The 13,315-nt window shown below is 41.1% G+C and overlaps 2 protein-coding genes across 6 annotated transcripts in view; one reads left to right on the top strand and one right to left on the bottom strand.

The window, feature by feature from the left end:
* atp8a1 (ATPase phospholipid transporting 8A1) overlaps positions 1-6,438 on the top strand; it is a 98,591-nt gene extending 92,153 nt beyond the window's left edge. For all 5 annotated transcript variants that reach the window (XM_041047934.1, XM_041047935.1, XM_041047931.1 and 2 more), the window contains 3 exons: positions 243-335; positions 2,209-2,300; positions 3,858-6,438. In XM_041047934.1, coding sequence (XP_040903868.1) covers positions 243-335; positions 2,209-2,300; positions 3,858-3,955 — 283 coding nt within the window. In that variant the 3' untranslated portion in view covers positions 3,956-6,438. The remainder of the gene's footprint in view (positions 1-242; positions 336-2,208; positions 2,301-3,857) is intronic.
* Positions 6,439-7,001: 563 nt separating this feature from the next.
* On the bottom strand, positions 7,002-12,136 carry shisa3 (shisa family member 3). Its single transcript, XM_041047387.1, has 2 exons — positions 11,436-12,136; positions 7,002-9,710 (listed from the first exon to the last, which is right to left on the bottom strand). Exons 1-2 carry the CDS (start codon positions 11,704-11,706, stop codon positions 9,112-9,114), a joined length of 870 nt encoding a protein of 289 aa, XP_040903321.1. The 5' UTR covers positions 11,707-12,136; the 3' UTR covers positions 7,002-9,111.
* Positions 12,137-13,315: the final 1,179 nt, after the last annotated feature.

The raw sequence follows: 13,315 nt of genomic DNA, 5'->3' as shown, positions 1-13,315 counted from the left end.
TCTGTGAATACTCCACTGGAAACGTGTCTTTCTGCTCTGGGTCTGGTCGACATCAGCTCACAGCAGATTGAAGGTGTCAGGAGCAATTTGCGAAACTAGAGCTTAAATTCCCTGATGTGTTCAGAGTAGTTCAAATCAGTCGATCGGGTATTTAACGTCATAATAATGTCAGTCTGTGGAGGATCAATTGTGTTAAACCATCTGATTATGTGATTTTTTTTTTTATATTGTTTAATTTACAGGGTGAAGAAGGTGTGTTTCAAGACTCTGGTGGATGAGGTGCAGGAGCTTGAGGCTTTATCCAAAGACCCTGGAGCAGTGGTGCATGGAAAGAGGTATAGTTACACACCACTTCACCACCACTGTCTTTACTCCATTAGTTTAGATTTATATACTTTAATTGAGCTGATGTTTTGCCTCTAAAAGGGCCAAAAACAACAGTTACGTCCCGGAATCAAATAAATATTTTCTATACTTCTTTTTTTTGTTTGGTCTTTTTGTTTTTTGCTTGCTATAATGTAAAGTGTGATGTTAATCAGTGTTCACAGTGAAGACCCACTGGAAGGAAACAAATCAAACAACGCCTCCAACACTTTATTTCTACATGACCAAATCACAAGCTGTTAACATGGAAACCTTAACCATTTCTTCCACTCAGCATTATTCTCACCTGCTAAAGGTTTAACCTTCCTGTCTCACCACTGTATCACTTTGTCTTTTGTTCGTCATTTGGCAAATCATTACAGAGCTTTTAGGCAAATTTTGTCCTCCTTTGCATCAAGCTAACATTTTTCCACATTCGATCACTCACTTTTTTTGCATCACTTGTTCATCCCATAATACCCGGATGAAGGGAATTGCCCATATCCTTCAGAAAATAAATTGGTGAATTTTGCATTTGCAGTGGGTCTTCCATGTTCCGATTAATAATATGGATAAGATGTTCTGCCAAAGAATATGTAATTTTTTAATGATATATTTATACTATAATTTTGGAGGAAATTATTTGAGAAACTGTTATGGATAAACAAATCAGACAGCAGTCTTTGCGTTTTTGGTTAAACCAGCAAATTAAGCAAATTACACATTGATGTACTTCATTACATTGAATCAAAAATCCTATAAAACAGTCAAATACTGCTGTGAACAGTTTGCAACATTGCCCACAATAACCTGATAGCAGATATTGAAGGGAGACCTGTCACTGTTTTAAACAATATGGCAAAATTACAAATTTGTATTTTGGGTATGCTTTAAATTTCCCGACCCTATCTGGCTATCATTCTTTCTTACACACATTATGAAGCATTCTTCCCAAATTCTCAAGCATGAATCATTTATAACCTCCCAAAGCCCTCAAAATTTCAGGCACTCTCACATTGTGTCTTTGCCAACAATATTCCTATGTGGCAGAGAGAAATCTTAAAATTGCTGGTAAATTGCAGGAGTTTCTCTGTAATGTCAGCAATCATGTCATAAGCATAGATGTCGCCTTTTTTCCTCCCAAAGACTGAATGTCTCTTTTTAGAGCGGGAGTTCTCCTATATTAAAGCCATATATTATGAAAAGGTATTAGCTGAAGCAGGTCTGCTCTGCTCTCTGGGGTCTGAGGCCTGCAGCAGGCATCAACACGCAGCAGATCAGTGTGAGATCTCCTGCTGGCTGAAAGTGATCCTGCTGCCTGGCCACTGTCCCGGACCCAGCATGCTGCAGACACACACACACACACACACACACACACACACACACACACATACACAAACAGCTTCAGCAACAAACATGTAGCGATACAAACACACAGATACATGGGTTATTTTGCATATATGCACGTAAGGACATGTAGGTATGCAGAGAACTCTTGTACACATTAGCTTTACTGTACATGAATGCCTTCTGGCCGGCATGCTGTCTCAAATATTCACTCACTCACACACACAAACTCATTTTGTTCCTCCACATGTGTCTCCAGAGTTTTGTTTCCCTACATGGTGTTTGTACCAGCAGGTAGAGGAGTTGGCAGGTCCTTCTACTCAGGAGGTGCTTGGACAGAATCTTGATGTATGGGTCATTAAATCTGCCCGTGGTGCTCAGCATGCTTCTAACACACTGCGTGTTTGTGTGTGTGTGTGTGTGTGTGTGTGTGTGTGTGTGTGTGTGTGTGTGTGTGTGTGTGTGTGTGTGTGTGTGTGTGTGTGTGTGTATGTGTAGTTTGACGGAGAGGGCCCAGCTCCTCAAGAACGTCTTCAAGAAGAGCACAGTCAGTTTGTACAGATCTGACTCCACGCAGCAGAACCTGCTCCGTAAGTTACACAAAATTTCTTTCTCTCTCTCTCTTGCTTCATAACTTCTTTTGTTTCCTTTCTTTTCTTTAAACATGCCTCAAAGTGGAGGCTGTTACTTCATCCACTTTACTTTCATTCCCTCGTCAGGGGAGCACCATTATTCGTCCTCTGACACATACTGTATCTCCAGAGTAGCTCACCCTTTGTCCCGGGGAGGCTGTAAAACTCTGCTCATCCCACTTCTCTTCATAAATACTCTGTTAGCCAGATGCAGGAAACACACATCAGTAATTGTATATGTAAGCAGCCCCACAGTTCCCTGCGTATATCTACCTGACAAACTGCTTCTATGAGCTGTTAGGTTAGTATTTTTTTTTTTTTTTTTTTGGAGAGAAGAATACATAAAGCTTGGATAAGGCTTGGTATCAGACAAAAAAACTGACCAGATCAAGTGACACTGAAATCAATAAATCTTGTTCAAAATGGTTTGAAACATACACTTCTTAGTAGGTCTATAGAAGAACACTGAAAAAGTATAGGTTTGATATCAGCAGCACAACTCAGGTGCCACACTGGAACTTAGCAATGATACTCAAAGTATGGGTTTGTTTTTTGTGTTCATTTTTCTCTGTTCTGTTCTGTCTTTTGTCTGATCAGTTTGTTTTTTGTTTGTCTCATAGGTGGGGATGAGACCGTTGTTGTGTGATACATTTTTGATTTCATTATTCTACCCTCACCCTCTTTAAATCTCCGTCACCCTGTAGCTCCCCGATAGACGCCTTTCTCCCTGTCTGTTTCCGTTGTCGACTTCCTGTCCTTCCACTCGTGTGCCTCGTGTGTCCTGAGTTGAGTTCAGTAGAGCGAGATAATGATGAAATGATGAAATGTTGCGCTGTTATTCCCCCACAATGCACTCGCCTCAGCGGGGTCCTTTGAACTTGCCCGCTGGCCTCCAGGTACTGACCAAGTCATTTGACACCTGAAGGTGAGTCAGGGGTCAAAGGTCAGAGAGGAACCCTGTAGGAAAGTTTAGGTGGTAGATCATAGGGCTGCTTTTATACTGCAGATAAACTTTGGGGCAAACTGTGTTTATGTTTTGTTTAACTTCTTTTTGCATATTATTTTGTAATTTAATTTATTTTAAAGGAACATATTGACATTCAGGGAAATTTTCTGATTTGCTTTCTTGCATTAGTTACATTGGAAGATTGATACCACTTTTATGTCTGTATGAAAATACAGCCTTGGCCCTGGATGACCCATGATGAGCACTGTGCTTTCTCAGTAGTCTGTGGTTTGTGCCTATCAAGTATTCAGGGATGGAAACTCATCAGGGATGAAAAAGATGTTTAACTGTGGAGCTGGAGGAGTGGTGTCAATCATCTAATCTAAGTCTCAGCCAGAAAGCAAATAAGGGCATTTTCCAAAACATTAAACTGTTACTTTAAGTCATCTGTTTTTGTTCATTGTTCATTCTGTTCATTTGTGTTTTCATACACATTTTTTTATATCTTTTATAAAATTAACCACTGATCTGTATGACCTTAGTTTTAACTGCTTTGAACCTTTTTTCAGACGGCTACGCCTTCTCTCAAGACGAGAACGGAGTGGTGTCTCAGTCAGAGGTCATCAGAGCGTACGACACCACCAAACAGAGGACCAACGAGTGGTGAGCCGCCGGCCCCCTCGTTCCAGGCCGGCCAATCTGGAGCCACAATGGCCATTTCTAATGGCGGTATTTGAAGCTTAATGGGGAGAGGCCGAGGTGCGAGCATGGGCCTCCGGCAAAGAGGGGACATAAATATGAAACTGACAGAGGAATGTCACGTTGTGTGATCTTTGAAAAAGGGAAAAAAAAAAAACAACAAGGAACAAAACAAACCATGTTCACTATCAGCTGTAGTTGTGTGTCAGCAGACATGATGAGCACTGTGCTTTCTTAGCAGTCTGTGGTCTGAACACTGTTCTCGCTCAGTTTGTTGTCTCCTATCTATTGATTTAAGGAAAGTCAGTTTTTGCACTGAGCCAGAAATCATTGTATTGAATTGAAATCAAACTCCTAAACACTGTTATTATAAGAGTAAAAACACTGGATGATGATCTAACTCTAAGGAACTTGTGAAAGATTGCCAAAGAGCAGTCGTATATACAATCTTCCAAGTACTAGTGAATTCGGAAAACTTTAAACCAAATGTAATCACACTCCTGAGAGTATTCCAGCACTAAACGGACCACTTCAGAGCAGATCTGTAATATTTAAATTTTCTTTTTGCACTTAAGGAAGCATCTCTTGTGTAAAGCCTTACATTTGCTCATGCCTTCATCCTTATTTCTTTTAAAACACATTTTATTTCCTCTTTTAGATTTATTTTTAAAGTATGTAGATATCGTGCCTGGCTTTGTTTATTCTCACCTTTTAATTTTTCGTTTTAAAAAGTTGCCTCCCGCAACACACACTAGTCCTGTTTCCACCGTTTTTACAGCAGAAGCATTGCTCTTGACTAATAATTGCATTCCACACTTCACTCCTGTCTCAACAATCACGACGGTGCCTACGTAGAACTTTTCCCTCTTAGAAGAAAAAGATAGCCAAGAATTGTTTTACCAGCTAGCTTAGACCAGTGCTCCACACACACACCTGCTGAAGACAAAATCACTGTCTCCCCCACCACAGTATTGCACTCGTATAGTGTGAAAATGGCCGAGTGCCTTGTGGCACATTTAAAAATGAAGATTTGTTCTTGCCGTGGTGAACGGGAGGCTGTCTGAGGGTCTTGTTGAAGCTTACGATGGTGATAGTGTTTCCCTTAAAATGGAGATTTTATCCTTCTAACATAAGTGCCATTAGCTTAAGGGAGAGAGAACTATTAGCCAGGAAAACTCCACGACATTATCAGAACTACTTTGTCTCTATAGTTATTTTGTGGATTTGTATTTTTATATTGGAGATGTATGAATTTTGCATTGACTGGCTTTGTAATGACTCGTCTGTAACTTTTTGTTTCTCTTCCTCTGATAAACTGGCAGGATAGATTAGATCGATTGAGGAAACCAAGCTTTCTTATATGTCTTGTTATTATTAATATTAATATTGTTATAGCTTGATTTATTTATGATTGACTACTTGTTTGTGTGATTGCTTTCTTCTCCCTATGGGAGATCAGATTTCTGACGGTGTGTGTGTCGGTTTTATTGCCTGCATGTGCATGTGCTGTGTGTGTGTGTGTGTGAGTGTGTGTGTGTGTGTGTGCCCCCTCTACGGAGGATAACTTCTATGTATGCATTGCATGTCTGTGTCCTCTACGTGAGACTGGGGGTTCAGTCCTCCTGGTGTGTTTCTTTTTTCTTTTAACGTGTGTGTGTGTGTGTGTGTGTGTGTCCGTCTGCACGACTCCAGGTATAGCTATGGTGTACTGCTGTGTGCTGATGCATGGCCTGTATGGGAACTTGTATGTCAGTGTGTGGTATGACTGTGTGTGTGTGTGTGTGTGTGTGTGTGAGGTCAAACTCTTGGCCTCGGCTGTGGGAGTTTTTGATGCTCGGCTTGCTTCGACAGGAGATGTTGCACAATGCACTCGATGTACCTTTCCAGTAGTGGATATCTGGTATTATCTGGTTTCGGTAAATGATTTCTCTTGAGTGTACATGGTTGTAGCTTGTTTTCTTCATGCAGCGTACCTCTGCTTTACAGGAAAGCTCTTTCTTTTTTTGTGTTTCTCAGTTTAGTGAGGGTTAATGATTATTTTTTTTCTCTGCTGGTCTTTAGTGTTAAAAATTAATTGGTTGTCATCTTGTCAAAAATTTCCAAACTGCTGAATGTGGATGTTGTCGTCGTGGAAGGCTTGGACTGTTGCTTTCTATTTCCGGAAAACATAAAACACACGTTGTTGTCTGTGAAAGTCGTGGGCTGCATGAATGGATAACACAAACTGTTCTCTGAAGTGTTAACTGTACTACTTTGATTCTCCCTCAAGTGTTGATCACTTTACAAAAGAGAAAAAAAATGCACCTTCAGTTTTTCTTTTCAGTATTTGTTTCTTTTCCGTCATTTTGTTCAATGATTGTTCTGCATGTTGGGACTGCAAACTTATAAGTGTTGTCTTTTACTGCCATGAAGGACTACTGAAATAAACTTTACAATCATGGAGGAACAATGTGAACATTCTAGCTAATTCATATGTGTATTTGCAGATTTGTAATCACTGTGCCATTTCGTGCCTGTGTGGCAACAAACAGGACAGAGAACCTAAACAGGAAAAGGCTGGGAGAAACATCAGACTGCAGGACAAACAAATGATATAATGCAGTCCTTATTTGTTATTGTGACGGTGTTTAGTCGAGGTTCTCCTTGTGTCTCTGATCGCAGACAGACAGTAATCTGTTCCTGCAGCAGACGTTTCTCCAGATTAATTAAAAAATGACCAAAGTAGCTTTTGACTTCATGTCCATGAGGTTATGTTTACTAATAAGACAGTGAAAGCTGCTTTTTACTATTGTTTAGCATATAAAATCATTTGCTGGGGAATGCAGCTTCCAGATAATGTTCAAATTTGAGAGAAAACCTACTGGCAACTATTATTATTTATAATTAATTTAACATCCTTTAACTGGTAAATGATGTTAAATATCTTTGGACCATTGGTCAAACAAAACAAGACTTTTAAGACAGGAAACTGACTACATCTCTATTCTCAGACATTTTATAGACCAACAGTAAATCATGAGAAGAATCATCAGATAAATCACTAACAAAAGAATTTCAGTCCTGGCTGATTTGGTTGCATCTGTATCTGTTTACGGTGCAGCCAAAAAAATCTTTTTTCAGTTTAATAAAGAAGTCAAAAATAATTACAAGTGAATAGCAGCTGGATTGTCTGTTAACTTGTTCTACAACTCCCTGTAAATGGCAGCTATCTTGTTTCACAGACACATTTTTGATGACCATCATGGTCGGTACTCACATCTGTGCCAAAAACTTTATGTTTCCTGTGACTGTTTCACAGTAAAAGCCACCCCATGTTTGACCAGGCCACAGCTTTTAATGTGAAGCAGCAGCACTGTGAAAGGTTCAGTTTGCATTAGCAGTGACTTAGAGTTCTGATCCAGTGTAAAGAGAGTGAACAGACAATAAGGTGAATCCAGGCAGGAATGCAGGGCCCGCCACTAACAATGAAAACTACCATATAGAGAAGTAATTACACAGTATAAATACTTAGAATGGCTATAGCAGTAAAAAAGACAACCATAAATTATATCAAAATCCAGGTTTGATTTTGTGAAAATCTTAAGGAGTCTAACTTTAATGTGTTCTTGATCTTACTACCACAGTGATTAAATATGAAACAGATTTCGCTCTGAGAAGAATGAGTTTTTTCAGAAGTTTAGGACTCAGAAAAAAAGAAACAAAAACGACTGAATTTCAATTAAACCCGTGAGACAGAATAAAGTAACAGCCTTCATTTTGAGGAATAATAATCAGAGACATTTCTACGTTCCTAGACAACTTGGAAGAGAAATTGGAAACTTTTCTGAGGCTGGGCGAGGACATAAAAGATTATACCTATCCAAAAGATTTAGGAAATATCATGAAAAACATGTTCACAACTTGTGTTTTTCTTTTATAAGCAGGGTGTGGAATGTGATACAGAAGTCTGAACTGACAGCTGCAAGTATAAACAAAACCTGAGAAAGTTAATGCTGGAATCTGAGAAATCCTAATCATGAAAGTTGTGTTTTGTGATAGAGCAGTGAAAGGATAACAGCCCTGAATGTGGCAGCGAACTTCTTCAGACTGAACAGTTGACAGGTTTCATGAGACACCGGCTGCCAAGTCTATTTCACAGTCAGATAACCGGAAGACAGAAAGGTCTTTGTGGAGATTTTGCCATACCTGTTGGTGCAACCTAAACCTCTATTTCTGGGGCGAGTTGTTTTTAACACTGTGACCGTGCCATGCTCATTGAGCACTGACAATGACTGATCTCAGCACTGCATTCCTGCTGTGAAGTCTGGCGCAAGAATGAGCGACAGGTAGGGAGCTGCTGTGCAGACCCGGCCGCTCCGGTTTCCTCTCTGTCTGAGTGATGATCAGGCTTCTCTCTGGACACATGCTTTCTGTTAAAATGTTAAAAATGCAATACATCAGGCTTTTCTCTCTCATTTATCAGAGCACAGATGGTACTGAGAGACAGCATTTTATTTGCTTTAAATTGTACCTGTACCACATTATATAAAGGTCCACATTTCCTCCAAAATAAAATGTCCTTCGTGTATCATGGGCTCCTCTTTTTCAGAGGTCCTCGCGATTGTCAAAAAAACATAATTCCCTGGTTCCCAACATCTACTACAGCTCAAATAATGTAACAATGCTCAGCAGAGTCTCAGAGTGACAGTGTTGGAGCCGCCTGTCTGTACAGTATTTCTGTTTTTTTTTTTTTTTTTTATGTGATAAATTGGGAAGATTCCAGTCTGTATTGTAAACTTCCACCTTGAAAATCAGCATGTATAAAAAAATAAAATGTAGACCACAGAATTCTGTTTACAAAATGATATAAAAGTGCACTAGATTCAAAATTGTTGCTGTCTCTAACGGGTCTGTTGAGCTTTGATGTGCCCTATGTTGCAGAGCAGGAAGTGCCTCAGGCCACGATGTTCAACCACAGCAGCTTTGTTGTACTCATCCTGCTGTTTTTCTCTCTGCGTCCGTTCAGCCGGCCCAGGCTCTCCACCCAAACACCACCAGCTGTGTTGCAGTGTGTTTGTCCTCACCGGCTCACACCCACCATCTAGAAATCTTGTAATCCCTCTATTTCCCCTGCTGGGAGCCCTGTCAGCTCTGTCCGAAGTCAGCAAAGCCCTTGCCCGCTGTGAAGGCGTCGGGCTGCAGGGGGAAGAAGTACTGCTGGGGCAGCAGGAACCCGGTGCTCTGAGAGGGGTGAGAGGGAATGGAGGGCTGGTGGAGCTGCAGCTGGGTGTGGGTGGAGGGCAGAGGGTGCTGCATGCCTCCAGACATGGTTGCAGGTGGGGATGTATAGGGGGGAGGTGGAGGTGGAGGCAGAGCCAGAGGGGTCTGGGTGGGGGTGGAGGCTGATGAGGAGATGGTAGCAGACACCAGGCATCCGTGCTGCTGCTGCTGCCCCCCCTGACCTCCGAGAGAAAACCTCCGCATGGAGCTCCCGCCTCCAGCCGAACTGGAGCTGGTGGTGGCCGTGCTGGACTGTCGCGATGGGGCACGGAGGCTTGGGGGGGCCGTAGTGAGGATCATGGGGATGGTCTCGCCCTGGCAGCTGCGCAGTGAGAAGCGAATGGGCTGCTGGGTCGGCTGCTTGGGCCGCAGGCAAGTGCAGCAGTAGATGGCCACCAGAGAGCCGACCACGACAAAGGCGATGAAGATGCTTCCCACCATCAGGAAGGGCACGTAGATGGGCTCTGAAGACAGAGGAAACACAAGCAGGTGAGCATCAACAGTGACAGAGCTCAGAGAGGTTATTAACGGGTCCACAAAATAACATATTCAAAGGCTGAAAAATTTTCAGAGAAACTGATTAAAACTCTTTAAATAAATTCTTTATATCGCACTATAATGTAGCCTCCTAAGACGTATGTTATATTATTACAACTGTGTTTTATTGTACTGTCATTTATTATCTGTTTATACGCCAGCTTCCACTTATGAGCGTCCACAGGATTTATAGTTGTTGACAAATACATTAATAAAACTTACATTTGCTTAGAACTTCAGAACTCATAATGTGTTATAAACCATTAACTGTTTATATAGTGCTTAATAATCCTGAATGGGTGGATTAAAGTAAACTGTTATTTCCTATAATTCTATTTATGGTGGCTAAAGTTATGATAGCAAACATTATTTAATCATGTTTTTTTTTTTTTTAAATCCTTAATCGTAATATTTAAAAAAAATAAAACTAACAAAGACACATTCCAGCTGAAAACGCAAATATCTCTCAAGTTTCACTTCATGAAGCCCTTTTGCAGTCTGGGAGGAAATCAACGAATGTTTATTTATTTTGACAGGAAAAAAATTAAGACACTGTGAGCACACAGTCCATTCAGTTATAGGCCTACGAGCTTGTCCGTTCTGGAAATTTAAAGAAAACTGATAAAGACCTCTGGGTTAAAGTGACCTATAGTTAAAAATCCTCACAACCAACAGTGGGTTAATGCAACACACTGAGCCTGTTAAATGTATTAGGAAGCCATAGACAGTGACCTGCTGTCTCATAATGTTGTGATTACTTCAGCTGGCTGATTAGTGAGCTGAGGCCAAGTGAATGTGCTTTACATTTGGCAGCATAATAAGACAGATAGCGTGATAAAGCGTCCCGTTCATTGTGATGCAACTCATCTTGGTTAAGTTTTCTAATGATTTCTGCTTCAAGATTTGAAAAGCATCAGTTTTATTTGGTGAGTGACTGATAGGCTGCTTCATCAAAAACTCATTTAGATTTAATTTTTCTCTGACAACAATCTGAAGTGAGTTGGGGTCAAAAGGAGCCACACGAGCTGAGATAAAAGCAGATGCTGGAAACTGGGGGCTGTGATTGATTAATACTTAAATACACACATTTCAAAGGACGCTGAATATAAAACAGAGGCAGCTGAGAGAAAATTCTGTAAAACTGAGAGAAAATTCCAATTCTGTAAAACAGATCCAAAATATTCAGTTTTCAAAACACTTGTCTGTTTTGGGAGCTAAAATTCCTGCTAATGTTTAACAATTTAACACACAATAATAAGTCATCAACATGTACTGAAAACTGCCACAAAGGTGTGAAGTTTTCTCCATTTCAGGAGACATTAGGGTGGTCTGCTGGATGGACTCACTGTCCTCTTCTATAGACTCTTTATCTGGGTTTTTCAGATGACCCCTGACCTCTCTGTAGGAGCCAACTTTCCTAAAGTTCGATCATATTAAACGTGTCGTAAATTAGACTAAATTTGTCTGCATTCAATTGCAGGTTTTAGAATGAAATGAAGCGCTTTGTCATGTTTTTTTTTATCCAACATAAACAAACTAAATTTTTATGTGAAGTTTTGCAGAAATGGTGCACAGGCCGGAGACTAGCAGCTTTCAGATGGCATCTTGAAGTAATACTGATCCAGCAGAGAGTTTAAAAACAATGAACTTACGCGCTGCAAACTCGGTGTTGTCCACCTCCCTGTCGTTGGTGCAGCTGCCCTGGTCCAACCGTGCGTCCGCGGCCGCGCAGCAGTAGCGCAGCGAGCAGGAGCCGCAGCACACGGTGGCGTCCATGGTGTCAAAGTCCTCTGGACACTGGAAACCCTCATGATAATTCCCATTAGCGTCCAGCCAGCCGTGGCAGTACTCCCCCTGTGCGTCCGATATCCGGAGATTCCAGGTCAGATATCCCAGCAGCAGGCAGCTCAGCAGGCGCACCATCCCGGCAAGCCGCTGGGGTTCACGGTTCCCTGCGTCCCGTGGGCTTAGGCACCCGACCACCGACTGTGTCAGTCCGGGTTAGCGGCTCTTCATGGAGATTGATTTACTGAAAGGGAATCTCAGCGCATTGATCCAAAGGTGCAAACTTATGTCACCTTCATCCTTCCAGCATCCAAACCGCTTTCAGACAAAAGTTGCCAAATTGCAGTGTGAGAAAATCCTAAATTGAATCCTCTCCGGTTCACGACTTTAAGTCACTTTTTAAAAAAAATAATATCACGACTAAACTTTCCTCTGATCCAGAATCCAGACTGAGAATTATCACCGGAGCGAGGACAAACAACTGGCTCCGGCTTTATCTAAAAATTCTCTCTCGCAAACGAGTTGAAAGGCTCCTGTTACCGCCCGTTCGTGTCGATGTAGAAGTTGTGCGCCCACCTCACCGAAGATTTGCTGCTTTTGTGACTGGGGTTGTGTACGCGCGCACGTAACGCCTATTAACGGGACGTGCGCGTTCACGAATCGCGGTGGTCAGCGGTGCCAGCTACTCCTAAAGCCAAGAAGGTGCCGAGATAACATGATGACATGATCTTAACACAACCACATGAGAGATGGTGTTATGTTTTTCTAATTTCATTTCTCTGGAGACACATTTACCAATCTTAAGGATAAAAAAGTTTGATGATAATAAATCAAAGATAAAACACTATTACTTTTATCTTTAATCCTATTTTACCCTCCTCCTCTTTGTAGGCCTTACAAATCCAGCACACATTCAGCCTTTTGAACCAAAACTATCTACTTTGTCAATTTGTTATGAAATTTGAAAAGTGTACAACCTACATAGTTTCATTTATGATGCCAAAAAACTAACATGATTTAATCTCGGCTTGAAACTGTGTCTTGTTCAAGCAAGAACACAGGATGTGGAACACGTGGTGTTAGCTAAGCAAACATATCGAAATAGTCTATAATAAATAAAACTAAGCCAATATTTTTGTAATTCTTTCTTTTTGTCTTGACAATATTTGTATTTACCTATCCAGCCAGTATAACTTTTATTATAGGTTTGCAGTCATGTTCAGTTTGGTGCCTGGAAAAAAATATTGACCGAGCACTTGCGTGTGTTTTGATATTACACAGGAGCGAAAACGACCGACCTGTCTGAGCTGCTGACAAGGAGGAAAAAACCCAGAGATTTATGTTAATCAGCAGCAGGTCTTTCCATTCCTCCGTCTCTGGGGCCCCCTGTTTGTAGCCTACTGATGTGGCGCCCCCATGTGGCGCTGCAAACTTTTAAGCCTGTGGGCAGCTGGGCAGATGGGCAGATGTTACCTACCTTTGGCAGTGGATTTCAGACATAAGGTAAGCTGTGGCTGAAATGATAGACAGTGGGCTTTTTGACCATTTTCATGAAGATTAAAACTAATTTTAGCTTTTATCCTGTTAATAAAAGCTTAATTTTCAGGCTATGTGACAGGTAAACGGGCAAAAATGTCCTTTAAACAATCTAAGCTGATTTTATTATATTTTATTCTCGCTATAAGGATTTCTCAAACATTTAAAGCAATTAAAAATAATATTTATTGATATATCCCCTCTTTAAGCT

This window comes from Toxotes jaculatrix, chromosome 10, assembly GCF_017976425.1.
Source record: "Toxotes jaculatrix isolate fToxJac2 chromosome 10, fToxJac2.pri, whole genome shotgun sequence".
Lineage (NCBI taxonomy): Eukaryota > Metazoa > Chordata > Actinopteri > Toxotidae > Toxotes > Toxotes jaculatrix.
This window is presented reverse-complemented; position numbering and strand designations above follow the sequence as displayed.

What these genes read in the sequence shown, in the direction of transcription:
- shisa3 (XM_041047387.1), bottom strand. Translation starts at nt 11,706, where the DNA reads ATGGTGCGCCTGCTGAGCTGCCTGCTGCTGGGATATCTGACCTGGAAT. An exon ending in CAACACCGAGTTTGCAGCGC is followed by an intron (nt 9,711 to 11,435) that starts GTAAGTTCATTG and finishes CTCTGTCTTCAG; the next exon opens with AGCCCATCTACGTGCCCTTC.